General features: G+C 40.2%; 1 protein-coding gene across 8 annotated transcripts in view; it reads right to left on the reverse strand.

The window, feature by feature from the left end:
* Window positions 1-12,164, reverse strand: part of NBEA (neurobeachin) — a 793,834-nt gene that overhangs the window by 369,037 nt on the left and 412,633 nt on the right. For all 8 annotated transcript variants that reach the window (XM_040340410.1, XM_040340408.1, XM_040340406.1 and 5 more), the window contains 2 exons: window positions 10,540-10,666; window positions 1,397-1,524 (listed from right to left, as the gene is read on the reverse strand). In XM_040340410.1, coding sequence (XP_040196344.1) covers window positions 1,397-1,524; window positions 10,540-10,666 — 255 coding nt within the window. The remainder of the gene's footprint in view (window positions 1-1,396; window positions 1,525-10,539; window positions 10,667-12,164) is intronic.

Raw genomic sequence — 12,164 nt, forward strand, 5'->3', positions numbered from 1 at the left:
TCCACCATTGGCAGAGAGTGCTGATGGGGAGTCAGTAGGCTGCTGGTTTTCCAGCACAAATGTCTGACAGAAGCGAGCCAAACAGCCGGCTACGGTCCGTCATACACACGGGCCAGGTTTTTTTTGAACCGACAAATGTCTCCTGACATACGGCCCCATGTGTACACGGCCTAGACTGCATATTCTGACAATGAGGTCTCGCCACTGTTAGAATACAATAGCGCAGCTGGGAGGAATCCCACATCCACCTAAAATGTGTGAATTGGTTCGATTTTTTCATTTAGCTCACTGGCTGAATTTTTTTTAAATAAAATAAACCAAAAGTCAGCAGCAGCATGCATGCATGATATATAGTAGTACAGTTCATTAGTACCTTTACAAAGAAAAGGAAGACACCTGGACCATGTCAGCCGCCACCGTCAGTGTCAAGTGTGAGTCGGGCATCAAAAGCAACTAGTTATTGAGTCAGGCATCAAAAACAACTGTAACCTGCTAACTCCTTTACTAAATCACTCCGCCAAGGGCCAGCCTTAGCCCTAAACTTTCATGTCTGGAGCCATGGCACTTGTTGTGATGACTTTGCATACATTCAAATGAGAGAAAAAATGTCCCCACTCTGCTCCTAGGTTTGCCTGCTAAGCTGATGGGGACCTGGGGATTTAATTTTACTTTCTGGGAGCTGTGACATGTTGGATTAAAGCCACCTGCACTCAATGGACATTAAAAAGGTTTCCTCTGTCCCCCTACACTCCATATCAACAGCCATACATACACACTACCAAACAGCTGTTAGGTACAATAAATCATTTGAACAGACTTGCTATAACACAATTGTTTTGCCATCATTACATTTCCTCACTTTTGTCATGACTCCTGTACAGGTCAACCCATGCTGGGTCTAAAGCAGGAATTATCAATGTACTATATACACTGCTAGGGTTCGCACATAACTATGAATGAATAGTACTGTTCCCATCTCATTTCATATAAATACATTGTTTAACAGCACAAAGAAAAACAAAACCTTTAGAGCCGGTTCACACTGGGGCGGCACGACTTTGGGGGCGACTCGGCAAGGCGTCCTGAAGACGACTTCAGAGGCGACTTGCAAAATGACTTCTGCATAGAAGTCAATGCAAGTCGCCCCCAAAGTCGTACAAGAACCTTTTTCTAAGTCGGAGCAACTTGCGTTGCTCCTATTAGAATGGTTCTATTGAATAGAATGGGACGCGACTTGTCAGGCGGCTGAGTCGCCTGACGAGTCGCCCCAGTGTGAACCGGCTCTTAGGAATGGTTAAAACAAAGTTTAGGGCATGCAAGGGTTTCTACATAAAATGAAATTGCTGTCCTATAAAACCTTAAATTAATATCCTTGTACAGTCTATAAGGTGTTTACCTTCAATCAGCAGCTCTTGTCCATGGCTACCGAGGAGTGTCCGGGACAGGAAGGGAGCAAAATCAACAAAGATTTCTCGCAGGAGGGGAGCAACCTTTTCTAGTGCTCGTTCTAATTTGGCAGTGATACTGTAGATAAAAAGCACAAACAAAATGGTCAAAGACACACAAAACAATCAGAGACAGCTTTAATTTTGTGTGTGAGAGTGTGCGTGTGTGTATAACCACTTGAAGACCAGGCCATCATCTGACACTTTGTTTCACAATTTTTTGCTAGAAATTTACATTGAACCTCCAAACAATACATATATATATATTTTTAGCATATGCCCTAAAGAAAAAAAATGGTAGGTTTTGCAATAATTTCTTTCATGGTATTTGCACAGTAGTTCAAATGCTATTTTTTTGAAAAAATACACTTTAATGAATTTTAATGCACACAAAACACAAATACCCCATTTTTTGGTACAATATAAAAGATGATGTTACGCCAATTATATACCCAACATGTCCCACTTTAAAGAGAGGAGGGAAGGGATCCCTGATGCCACAGATCAACACAAGTAGTACGATGGTAGGAAGTACAATCTCAGCCTGGGCTCCCGCCAGGCCATGCCCACAATGCATTTAGCTCCCCCTTCCCTCCCAGAGCTTAGTCATGGAGATGTCTTGCTTTAAAATTGTGCAGACTCGTGGAATAGTGATAAACTACAATATTTAAAAATGTCCATAGGGAACACCTTAAAGCATTTACAGGTTACCAGTTTAGCATTACAGAGGAGGTCCGGTGCTAGAATTATTGCTCTCCCTCTGACATTTGCGGCAATACTTTCCATGTGTGGTGCATTTTTGCAGTGTGCATTATCCTGCTGAAAGAAACCACTTAGAATAATGTTTCTATGAAGAGGTGTACGTGGTAATCAACAAAGTTTAGGTAGGTAGTACAAGTCATGAATGGCAGGACCCAAGGACCCAATGGCAGGACCCAGAAGAATATTGCCCAAAGCATCACACTGGCTCCGGCAGCTTGCATTCTTCCCATACTGCATCCTGGTACCATTTTTCCCCAAGTAAGCAATGCACATGCATCTGGACATCCACATGATGCAAAAAGAAAAGGTGATTTATCAGAGCAGGCCACCTTCTTCCACTGAGAGAAAATCACCATACAACCCTGCACTCCTGGAGAAATTAAATCCTATTCCCTAATCAAAACACAAATCAAAATATCTGCTAGGCACCATCCTGACACAACCCCTTGTAGGTGTAGTCAGTATAATTAGTGAAGAGAGTTAAAGTGCCACGCTAGATTATCCAAAAAGGTGTGGTACAGGTAAAAAAAAAAAAAAATCTATAACACATGAAGGTGATTAAACATAAAAAGCCTTGTGAATCATAAAACAGATTTTTTTTTTTTTGTAAAAACTGTACAGTGTCTTTTTTTTATGGTGTCATCCAGAAATATACCCAAAGGCTTCATATGGCCATACAAAGTGGATACAGCTAAAAACGTTAAGTTCTCAAAGTGGGCTAAAACATCCGAAGCGTGATTCAAACTCCCTGCAGTGGGCCGCAACTTGCAAGTTTCTAAAGTTATTTACACCCACTTAAAATCACTTACACTTTTCACACCTCTGTTAAACCAGAAACAGCTCCCCTTCCAACCTGTTATCGAAGTCTGTTGCATCTACAGGCCAATGTCAGCTAAACATTCCCAGGGAACTGGGCTCCACAGCAGACGTATCTCAACACTTGTGCAATAAATCTGGAGCATGATCACTACATGAGAGCCAATACTGCTGAAGAGAATAAGCCAAAGACTTTAAGCATAGGAAAAAAAAACCTCAAAAAGAGGGCCTTCTCATTTCAGTCAAATATCTGTTTAATATAATTCACCCAATTTCATTAGTGCTAAATATTTTCTTTAGATAATTAATTTGAACAATGAACTCTAGTTAGTCCCAATTCTTAATAGTGTGTTAATATGGTGTCATCTGAATTGATCGAGATAATGGTCTTAGCACATAGAGGGTGAGGAGAACAATGATTGAGTTTGACTCATGTGTTTCGTTTTATTAAAGATGAACAGTGTGACCCATGGTTTTGGCTCTCACCAAACCAGCAGCAGAGACTAATCAAGAATAAATTCCAGATTTCTATGAGCAGCTGCAGAAAAACGTGAAACCGCAGCTTAAAGGAAAACTCCACTGTTTTTTGTTTTTTTTTATTCATATCACATGCTTTTAGAAAATTCAAACGTTAATATTATTAAAATTACATTTCAACTAGGAGCCAGCCATAGTTTTGAAAAAATTGCTAAAACTTTTCTTTATCTTGAAACTGTATTTAATCTATAGGCAGAATTTCCCAGATTTCTCATTCTGTAACTGACCTAGTGCCATACAGGCGTCCTCACAGAGCCGTGGTCAAATTCCTGGAAGCTTGCTGCATGGAATGTGGCTTTATTTTTAACAAAATACTTTTTTCAGTGGTTTGGCCGCACATACCTAGCCATTTTTCCTCTGTAACCATCATTCCCATTTCCCTGGGTCAACTATGAGACTATGGTTACATTAATTATATGTTCCATTATAGATATATGCAGCATCCGCCCCTGAAGATTGGGCAATTACCCTACGAAACGCGTCAACATACACAGATGCTCTACATGCCCTATAGTTGGTTCTTTACATTTAAATTTTAAATTGAAATACTGGAAAACACTTTGTTACATGTTGTCCCAGGTGATTCATTAATGTGGACGGCAGTTCTATTCATTGTACCATGTAACAAGTTGTGATATTTGTCATGAACCTTGAAATACTGAAGTATTTATCATTTGAGTCTATTACACAGTGGTGGGTCTTCTGCCTTGTCTTAAGGCTACCCCCCCCCCTCCAGACGGCTCCATGGTCTGGAAGAAAAGCATTTTTCTGTGTTTGTTTACATTTTTATTACCCCCTGGGGCTTCTGTGTCATTACACATATCAGTCCTCCCATTGAAGGAGGACCCACCCCCCTGCTGTTTTAAGTCCTCATTTGCATGGCCAAGAGGACCTAATTGAGAACTACAATGTACTTTACAATTGACAAATAGGAAAGTGGTTGTTGGGGGCAGGGTGTTCAAAGTTGCTATGTATAAAAGTGTGTGTGCATCCAATAAAAGAGACTCCTGTTTGAACTTACATACAGCCTGCCTGGTGTTTGTTCTGAGCTATCACAAATGGATTCGAACGGCACATAGCTGTAGTTCGAATCCCGGAGCATCTGATGACCAATCCATCAGACGTTGCGATCTGCAATTTGATCCAATAGTAGCAGAGGAGTGTTGGGAGAGTGGAACTGAGCGAGCAGGGGCTCGTTACAATATTGTTGCCATGCTTTATGACTGCCCACATGGTTTTGCTATACAATGCTCTTCCATGCTCTTATCCATGTATGATATTACTGTTATAAAGATATTGTGCCACTCATGGCTGTAGAAGAATAAAATTAATTGTTTCTATATTAATTGCTCGATAGCCTTAAATTCATGCCTCACTCAAAGTCCCAAAAAAAACTTCCAATTCTATATGTTTTATAAAATACTTTACATATATAGACATCAATCTAAAAATGCAATGTTTTTATTTTTTATGAATGACAATCTACAATTGAACATGAATGTGTCAAAACTCTCCTAATTGTAATATTTAAGGACAAGAATACCCACCACATGAGTGAATAATTTTCAATTAGATACTAAGTGATCAGACAATAAGGGGACAATGATGCAGTCATATGACTTCTAATGATATTTTTAGTGTCAGAATATGAACAGAATCTCTATGTATTGGGTTAATTAAAACTTAAAATTTCTTTTAGAGCTTCTGTTATTTCAAAACATTTCAAAGTCTTCACACTGAGGCACTTCTAAACTGCCAGTAAAACACTGAGCGCTTTTGAAGAGCTTTTCAGGCGCTTTTGAAGAGTTTTCCATTCATTTCAATGGGAAGGGGCGTTCTTTCACCGCTCTGCCAGTGCACTGCCCCAGTGTAAAAGCATTCATTTGTTTTAATGGAAATAGGAATTTGTGAGCTTTTCATGTACTTTTTTTTACCGTGAAAGTGCCTCAGTGTGAGAGCAGAGCAGTTTGAATCTAGAAAATATAATTTATGAAAATGTTTTTTTTCCCCTCATCAAATAAGTCTTTTATGCAAATTAGCCAATCTCCTAAGCCAGACAACTAAAATAATTTGTTATTTGTGTCCCCTATGGTTTGAGACCATCGGGAACCCCGTATGGTCTTTGCCTGCTCCCACCGCTGACAGCTACAACTTGCTGGGGAGGGAAGATGGCTTTACACTGTTCCAGTAATTTTCAGTGTGTATGTAACGGTTACAGGTGTAGAGACCCAATAAGCAGCATTTTATATTAAATGAATGAATTAAATTCATTGGGCTCAGTTTAGAAGTCCATAGAACTTAGCACAGTTTGTATGGACTGTACTAAAAGAAAATGTGTCATTGCAATATATATAGCGTTACCGCATTCCATAAAAAACACCTCAAAGGGTAAGATAAAAATGTGTAGGTAACATTCGATCACTTCGCAATAAACACGCCTTCAGTTCGGTATAAGGAGCCATTAAAAAAAAAAGCTCTCCCATTCCACTTGGTCCAGCATTGCAATTTTCTCCTAGTCCAAGCCCACTTAGGAGACTCAGAGTACCGGTCTGCTGGCACAGGTGCAGTGACATATTAATTGTTCACAGAAACTAAATATCAACAGAGTACCATCTGTCATTTTTCTATCTTTTCAGTCTACACATGTAAAGCTGGTGAAAATTCACCCAAGAAAATAAACTAAACTTTTCCCGAAAGAGGAGACTAGCATTGCCATTCGTTATTGTGCAAACATGTTTGTTTCAATACTTCATAGGCTGCTAAACCCAAAAAAGCATAAAGACAAGATCTTCTGACTTTTCCTGGTATACATGGTTGTACACTATATTACCAAAAGTATTGGGACGCCTGCCTTTACACATGCATGAACTTTAATGGCATTCCAATCCTGGTCCGTAGGGTTTAATATTGAGTAAACCCACCCTTTGTAGCTATACCAGCTTCAACTCTTCTGGTAAGGCTATCCACAAGGTTTAGGAGTGCGTCTATGGGAATGTTTGACCATTCTTCCAAAAGTGCATTTGTGAGGTCAGGCACTGATGTGGACATGAAGGTCTGGCTTGCAGTCTCCGCTCTAATTCACCCCAAATATGTTCTATTGGGTTGATGTCAGGACTCTGTGCAGGCCAATCAACTTCCTCCACCCAAAACCCACTCATCCATGTCATTATGGACCTTGTTTATGCACTGGTGTGCAGTCATGTTGGAACAGGAAGGGGACATCCCCAAACTGTTTCCACAACTTTGGGAGCATCAAATTGTACAAAATTTCTTGGTATGCTGACACCTTAAGAGTTCCCTTCACTGGAACTAAGGGGCCAAGCCCAACCCCTGAAAAACAACCTAACACCCTAATCCCCCCTCCACCAAATGATTTGGACCAGTGCACAAAGCAAGGTTCATAAAGACATGGATGAACGAGTTTGGGGTGGAGGAACTTGACTGACCTCAACCAGATAGAACACCTTTGGGATGAAATGGAGCAGAGACTGCAAGTCAGGCCTTCTCGTCCAACATCAATGCCTGACCTCACAAATGAGCTTCTGGGAGAATGGTCAAACAATCCCATAGACACTCCTAAACCTTGTGGACAGCCATCCCAGAAGAGTTGAAGCTGTTAAAGGGTGGGCCAACTCAATACTGAACCCTACGGACTAAGACTAGGATGCCATTAAAGTTCATGTGGCTGTAAAGGCAAGCATCCCAATTACATTTCATAATATTGTGTACATCAACAGTGATTGCACTACATGTGAGGTATCGCCACAAATGTCATGCCTCATACACACGACCAGTTTTCCTGTCGGGGAAAACTGCCATGACAGCTTTTGGCTGGGAAAACTGGTCGTATGTATGCTCCATGGCAGTTTTCCTGACAGAAAATGAGAACATGTTTTCTTTTTTCCTGCCGGGATTCCCGGCTGTCTTTTCCCAGCAGTTTTCCTATAGGAAACACTGTGGTGGAGCATACACACGGCCAGGATTCCCGGAAAAAGCTCTCATGGCAGTTTTCCTGCCAGGAAAACCGGCCGTGTGTAGGGGGAAAAAGCTGCTGAGCAGGTTCTCGGCTTTCACTTTGGTTTTCCCGGCTGACTATTTACCGCCGGGAAAACCGATCGTGTGTACGGGGCAATAGAGTGAGAGCAATCATTCTAGTGCTATAGCTCATGTTTAACTTGAATCTGATAACCTGTTAAGGCTTTAAAAGCACAGCATATGGACAATTTTAGGTACTGTCATTTTTCATAGTTTATTTCACAGGTGTGATCAACTTTTAATTTTGACATGGTTGATTTTTATTTACGTGGTGCAACATCATCTTTGATATGTTACCACAAAAGTGGGTATTATATACTGTGCTCTAAAAAATAATCTTGGAACAGCCCCCATTTTGTTCTCCACTGCCTCTGCTCTTAGAAAATATATAATGTTTGGGGCTTCCAAGTAATTTTCTACCAAAAAAATGCATATTTTAACATGTATGTGAAAAATTTCAAAACTGCCCGATGACAAGTGGTTAATATATTGAATAAAGATAAATAAAAAAAAAATGGAACAAAAAGGCAGCCAAAAATAAAGGAACAGGTTCTGATAGAATAATACGCATAGATTATTTTGAAGATTAAACAGGTGATTTTTTTTTTTTGTGATTAGCAGTCTGGAAACTCATAAAACTGGTCATGTACATAATTAATTATTCAATGTCTACACATGTCGTCCTGTTACTGAAATAGAAGGAACACACAGGCAAATTTCATTTTAATTATAATACAAGCTGTTAGCAGTCAACACAATAACATAAAACGAACATATGTTTTTATGTAACGGAAAGAAAACACAGGAATTAAAAAAAAAAAAACAGACCTTCATTCTTTCAAAGGGCCCAAAATAAATTGGAAACTACAAAGTATTCACCCTACATTTATGGCCAAATCAAATCATATTCCAAGAATCTACCAGCAAAAATCAGACAGGTCCTTACACTTACAAATGTGGCTAAAGACTTCAGATGATGGTTAGACATGCTGGCATGATCTATGAATAAATATGAATGCTCAGGTCACTCAAGAGGTGCATGTTTATGTGATGAAGGAAAGAGGGAGTATTAAATGTGAAGTCTAAATGTGGATGGATGTTTATTACAACATTTGCTTCTAGATTCTGGGGTCTGATTTTTTTTTTTTTTTTTTTATAAAAATACAGTGCCTGCCTTTGCTACCTGCAAAACATACAATAGCAGCTTCTTGTATCAGGCTGACAACTATGGTGCCAGTTAATTTAGAATTCCAGCCTGTGATATCTGTAAAAGTAAAAATGCAGACCCCCTAATGGCAAGGAAAACCATTATTAAATCCTTAGGAAAATCCCAACAGTTGTCACGTGAACAAGTGTCCTTATTGGCAGATTTGCCACTACAACAGGAATATGTATTGATTTTAAACATTTGGATTTACCCTCATTTTAGGACATTAGTAATCAGAACAATTAGACAGGGACACAGACAGCAATAGAAAACTGATAGTAGTTCTAATCCCCCCCCCCCCCCCAAAAAAAAAAAAAAAAAAAAAAACAAGAATGGTTTCCTTTAGTCATCCTTAAAGCGGAGGTCCACCCAAAAATCCACTTTTTGACATTAGCTGTAGCATACTGCTAACATCTGCAGTATGCTGTTTTTTTTTTGTTTTTTTTAACTTGTACTTATCGGTATATGAGCCCTTGTTTTCCGGCTCCGAGCGGGGAATCCTGCGCGTAATGGGCGTTTCTAAACGAAGAGGAGTTGATTGACGGCTGCTAAGGCGCGTCTTGGCCTCTGTTTAATCTTCAACTGCCATGATGCTGCACATGTGATCAGTTATGACACCAGCCATTGGATGGTTTGACAGTTTGATTGAGAGCACAACCAATGTGACAGTTAGCAATCCCGGCATGCCAGGAATGTAACTGCTTTTTCAAACTGTTAAATTGATGGGTTTACTTCCGCTTTAAGGATGCTGGAAAGTTCATTTTGAGGGTGAACCTCTGCTTTAAAGTGTTACTAAACCCAGGACCCTGTATTTACTATATCTGGTCTCCCACAGTACATACAAATGCAATTGTTTTAGTAAATATAAACTGCTAGATACCTTTTCTCATCAGTAGTTACAGCAGTCTTGTGACTTCTATCAGTGTCCAGCCAAAGCTTGTAGGAGGAGTTTTCTGACTGTCCTATGAGATTGCAAGACCCCTGACCCTCTGTCTGGACAGTGCTGATTGGCCCTGTGCTGATCACATGCACCTTCCTAAGAACAATAAAAAAAAACCTCTCTATCAATATACACCAAAGTGAGCATGTGCAGCCTGACTCCATAGACACTATGTTATCAGGACATTATTAGGGGACAGTAGAAGGAGGGGAGGATCAGAGAAGACAGGATCAAACAGCCTTTTTACACAATACAGAGGATTAACTCCTTAGGTTTCACAGTGAGTATAACAAGCATGCTTTTCTACATATACAGACACATTTTACTGTTGTGGGTTTAGTAACACTTTAAAAGGGTTAATTAATTTTTCAGAAAATAAAAAATGAACATCCCACATGCTCCCCCCATCCCTTCTTTACTTTCTCCTTGAGAGTTATGAGCCATCAGTGCCCACGCAGCCAATGTAGCAGTCTGGGGATTTAAACCCTCCCTCTTTTTCACCTTCTTTCTGTAGGGCTTTCAGGATGGACCAGAGCAATACTGATTGGTCAGTGATCGCTTATGCTCTGATCCACCTTGGAATCCCTAGAGAAAGAAGTGCAGGAAATTTCACCCCCCCCCCAGACTGCTACACTGGCTTCAAGGGCACCGACAGCTCAATACCTCTAGATGGGGGTACAGGGGGAACCAGGAAGAGTGGGGAGGGTATTGGTTAACCGTTCCATTTTCTTTCCATCATTCCTTCTCTTTAAAAGTAAGTCTGTCTCTGTTTAATAGGTTTATTTAACTTTACTTACCTCATATTTTCTGCAGAGTCCTCTGGCATGGGAGCCACTGTCTGCACAGCTGGGAGATTTTTGCTTGTAGCACCATTTACAAAACTAGAGGATGAGGAGGAAGAGGAAGAGGCAGAGTCCACAGCACCTGTCCCAACGACAAAACCTCAGCAAGTAAGACACACACATTGATAAGGAGATGTTTCAGACTTTTAACATTTATATCAGCAATCTATAACTGATGATGCAACTAAAGGTCCAAGCCAAGCATAGCATCTAACAGAGGTGAAAAAAACTATATAAAAGGAAGCTGCCTAAAATAAAAACGTTACTTTGACATAGAAACTATAAGACATTTTAGTTTAATGTGAACTTTCTGGGATAGAAATGTAACCTGCTCTGCTGGTTATTAATTTTTTAAGATGCATGACCATGAGCTTGAGCAAGTCAGGTATCCCAATACCTTGCACGCATCTCAGTGACTACGAAGTAGTAACGGAAGAATAAGGATGCAAATCTTAGAAGTGTTACCCTAAAATAAAGACAACAATGGCAGCCTAGATTTTGCCGCAACGGCCCCTTTCACAAGGGGCGGACTCCGGCAGCGATCCGCTTGTTCAGTGAGTGATCTGTCTGCTGATCCCCGCTGAGCAGGTAGATGACAGGTCTGTTGGGATGACCGGATCTACTGCTCTGTCTGTTACTATGTAACGAACTTAATCTATTATAGTATCTCAACCTTTCACCCTGTAGAGATAATTAAATGGCGCAGTCCATGTGACCAAGAAAAATGCATATGAAAAAGGGGAAAAAAAAACACTGATATCAAAATAGCTACAAAAAAAATCTAAGTACAGTATATACCTTCCAAAGTGATTTAAAAAAAAGACAATGTCGTCATTAAAAGAGGGATCGCAGCTGCGCATACATCCATTCAACCAGTCACACAGACAGCTCCAGTGATTGGGAATTAACAAAGTATTTGTTACAATGAACTTCTCATACTACCATCCCATTCCCTAATGTAATTACAGATTATAACTAACCCAAAAAGGGAATATTTAACTGTTAGCTGGGTAAGATGTGAATGCGTTTTTAGGCAGGCAGGTGTAGCAGTTTGTCCTCCAAAACTGCATGTACATTTGTTCTGTGTGAACGAGGCAAAATTGAACTTTCTCAGGATTTAGTCTTTACAGATCATGTGTGAATGGGGAAAACACTACATTATGGCCACTAGATGGAGCCGAGGAGCATACATATTTCCTATGATAGGAAGCACCATCTACCTGCAATACTGTGGCGTTTTTCCCATTCACACATTCAGGCTGGGTTCACACTGAGGAACAGAGCAGCTCACAGCAGGAGAATCTGGTGTGTCTCCATTCACAGGTTCAGGTCCAATTTCAGCCCAAATTTTTGGCCGAATTCAGACCTGAAAGGAACCAGAAAACGCACAGGACTCCTGTGCAATATGCACTGGAGCCGCTCCGGAGATATGTAAACTGGCTCCATAGAAAACCGGTCACAATCTCCTGACATGTAAATTGGATGTGGGGAAACCAATTCACACTGGTGGGAACCCAGCCTCAATCTGCAGAGAATATAGCTTGATAAAATGTGATTTTGAACTATTCATAACAAATGTA

Source organism: Rana temporaria, chromosome 2 (genome assembly GCF_905171775.1).
Source record: "Rana temporaria chromosome 2, aRanTem1.1, whole genome shotgun sequence".
Lineage (NCBI taxonomy): Eukaryota > Metazoa > Chordata > Amphibia > Anura > Ranidae > Rana > Rana temporaria.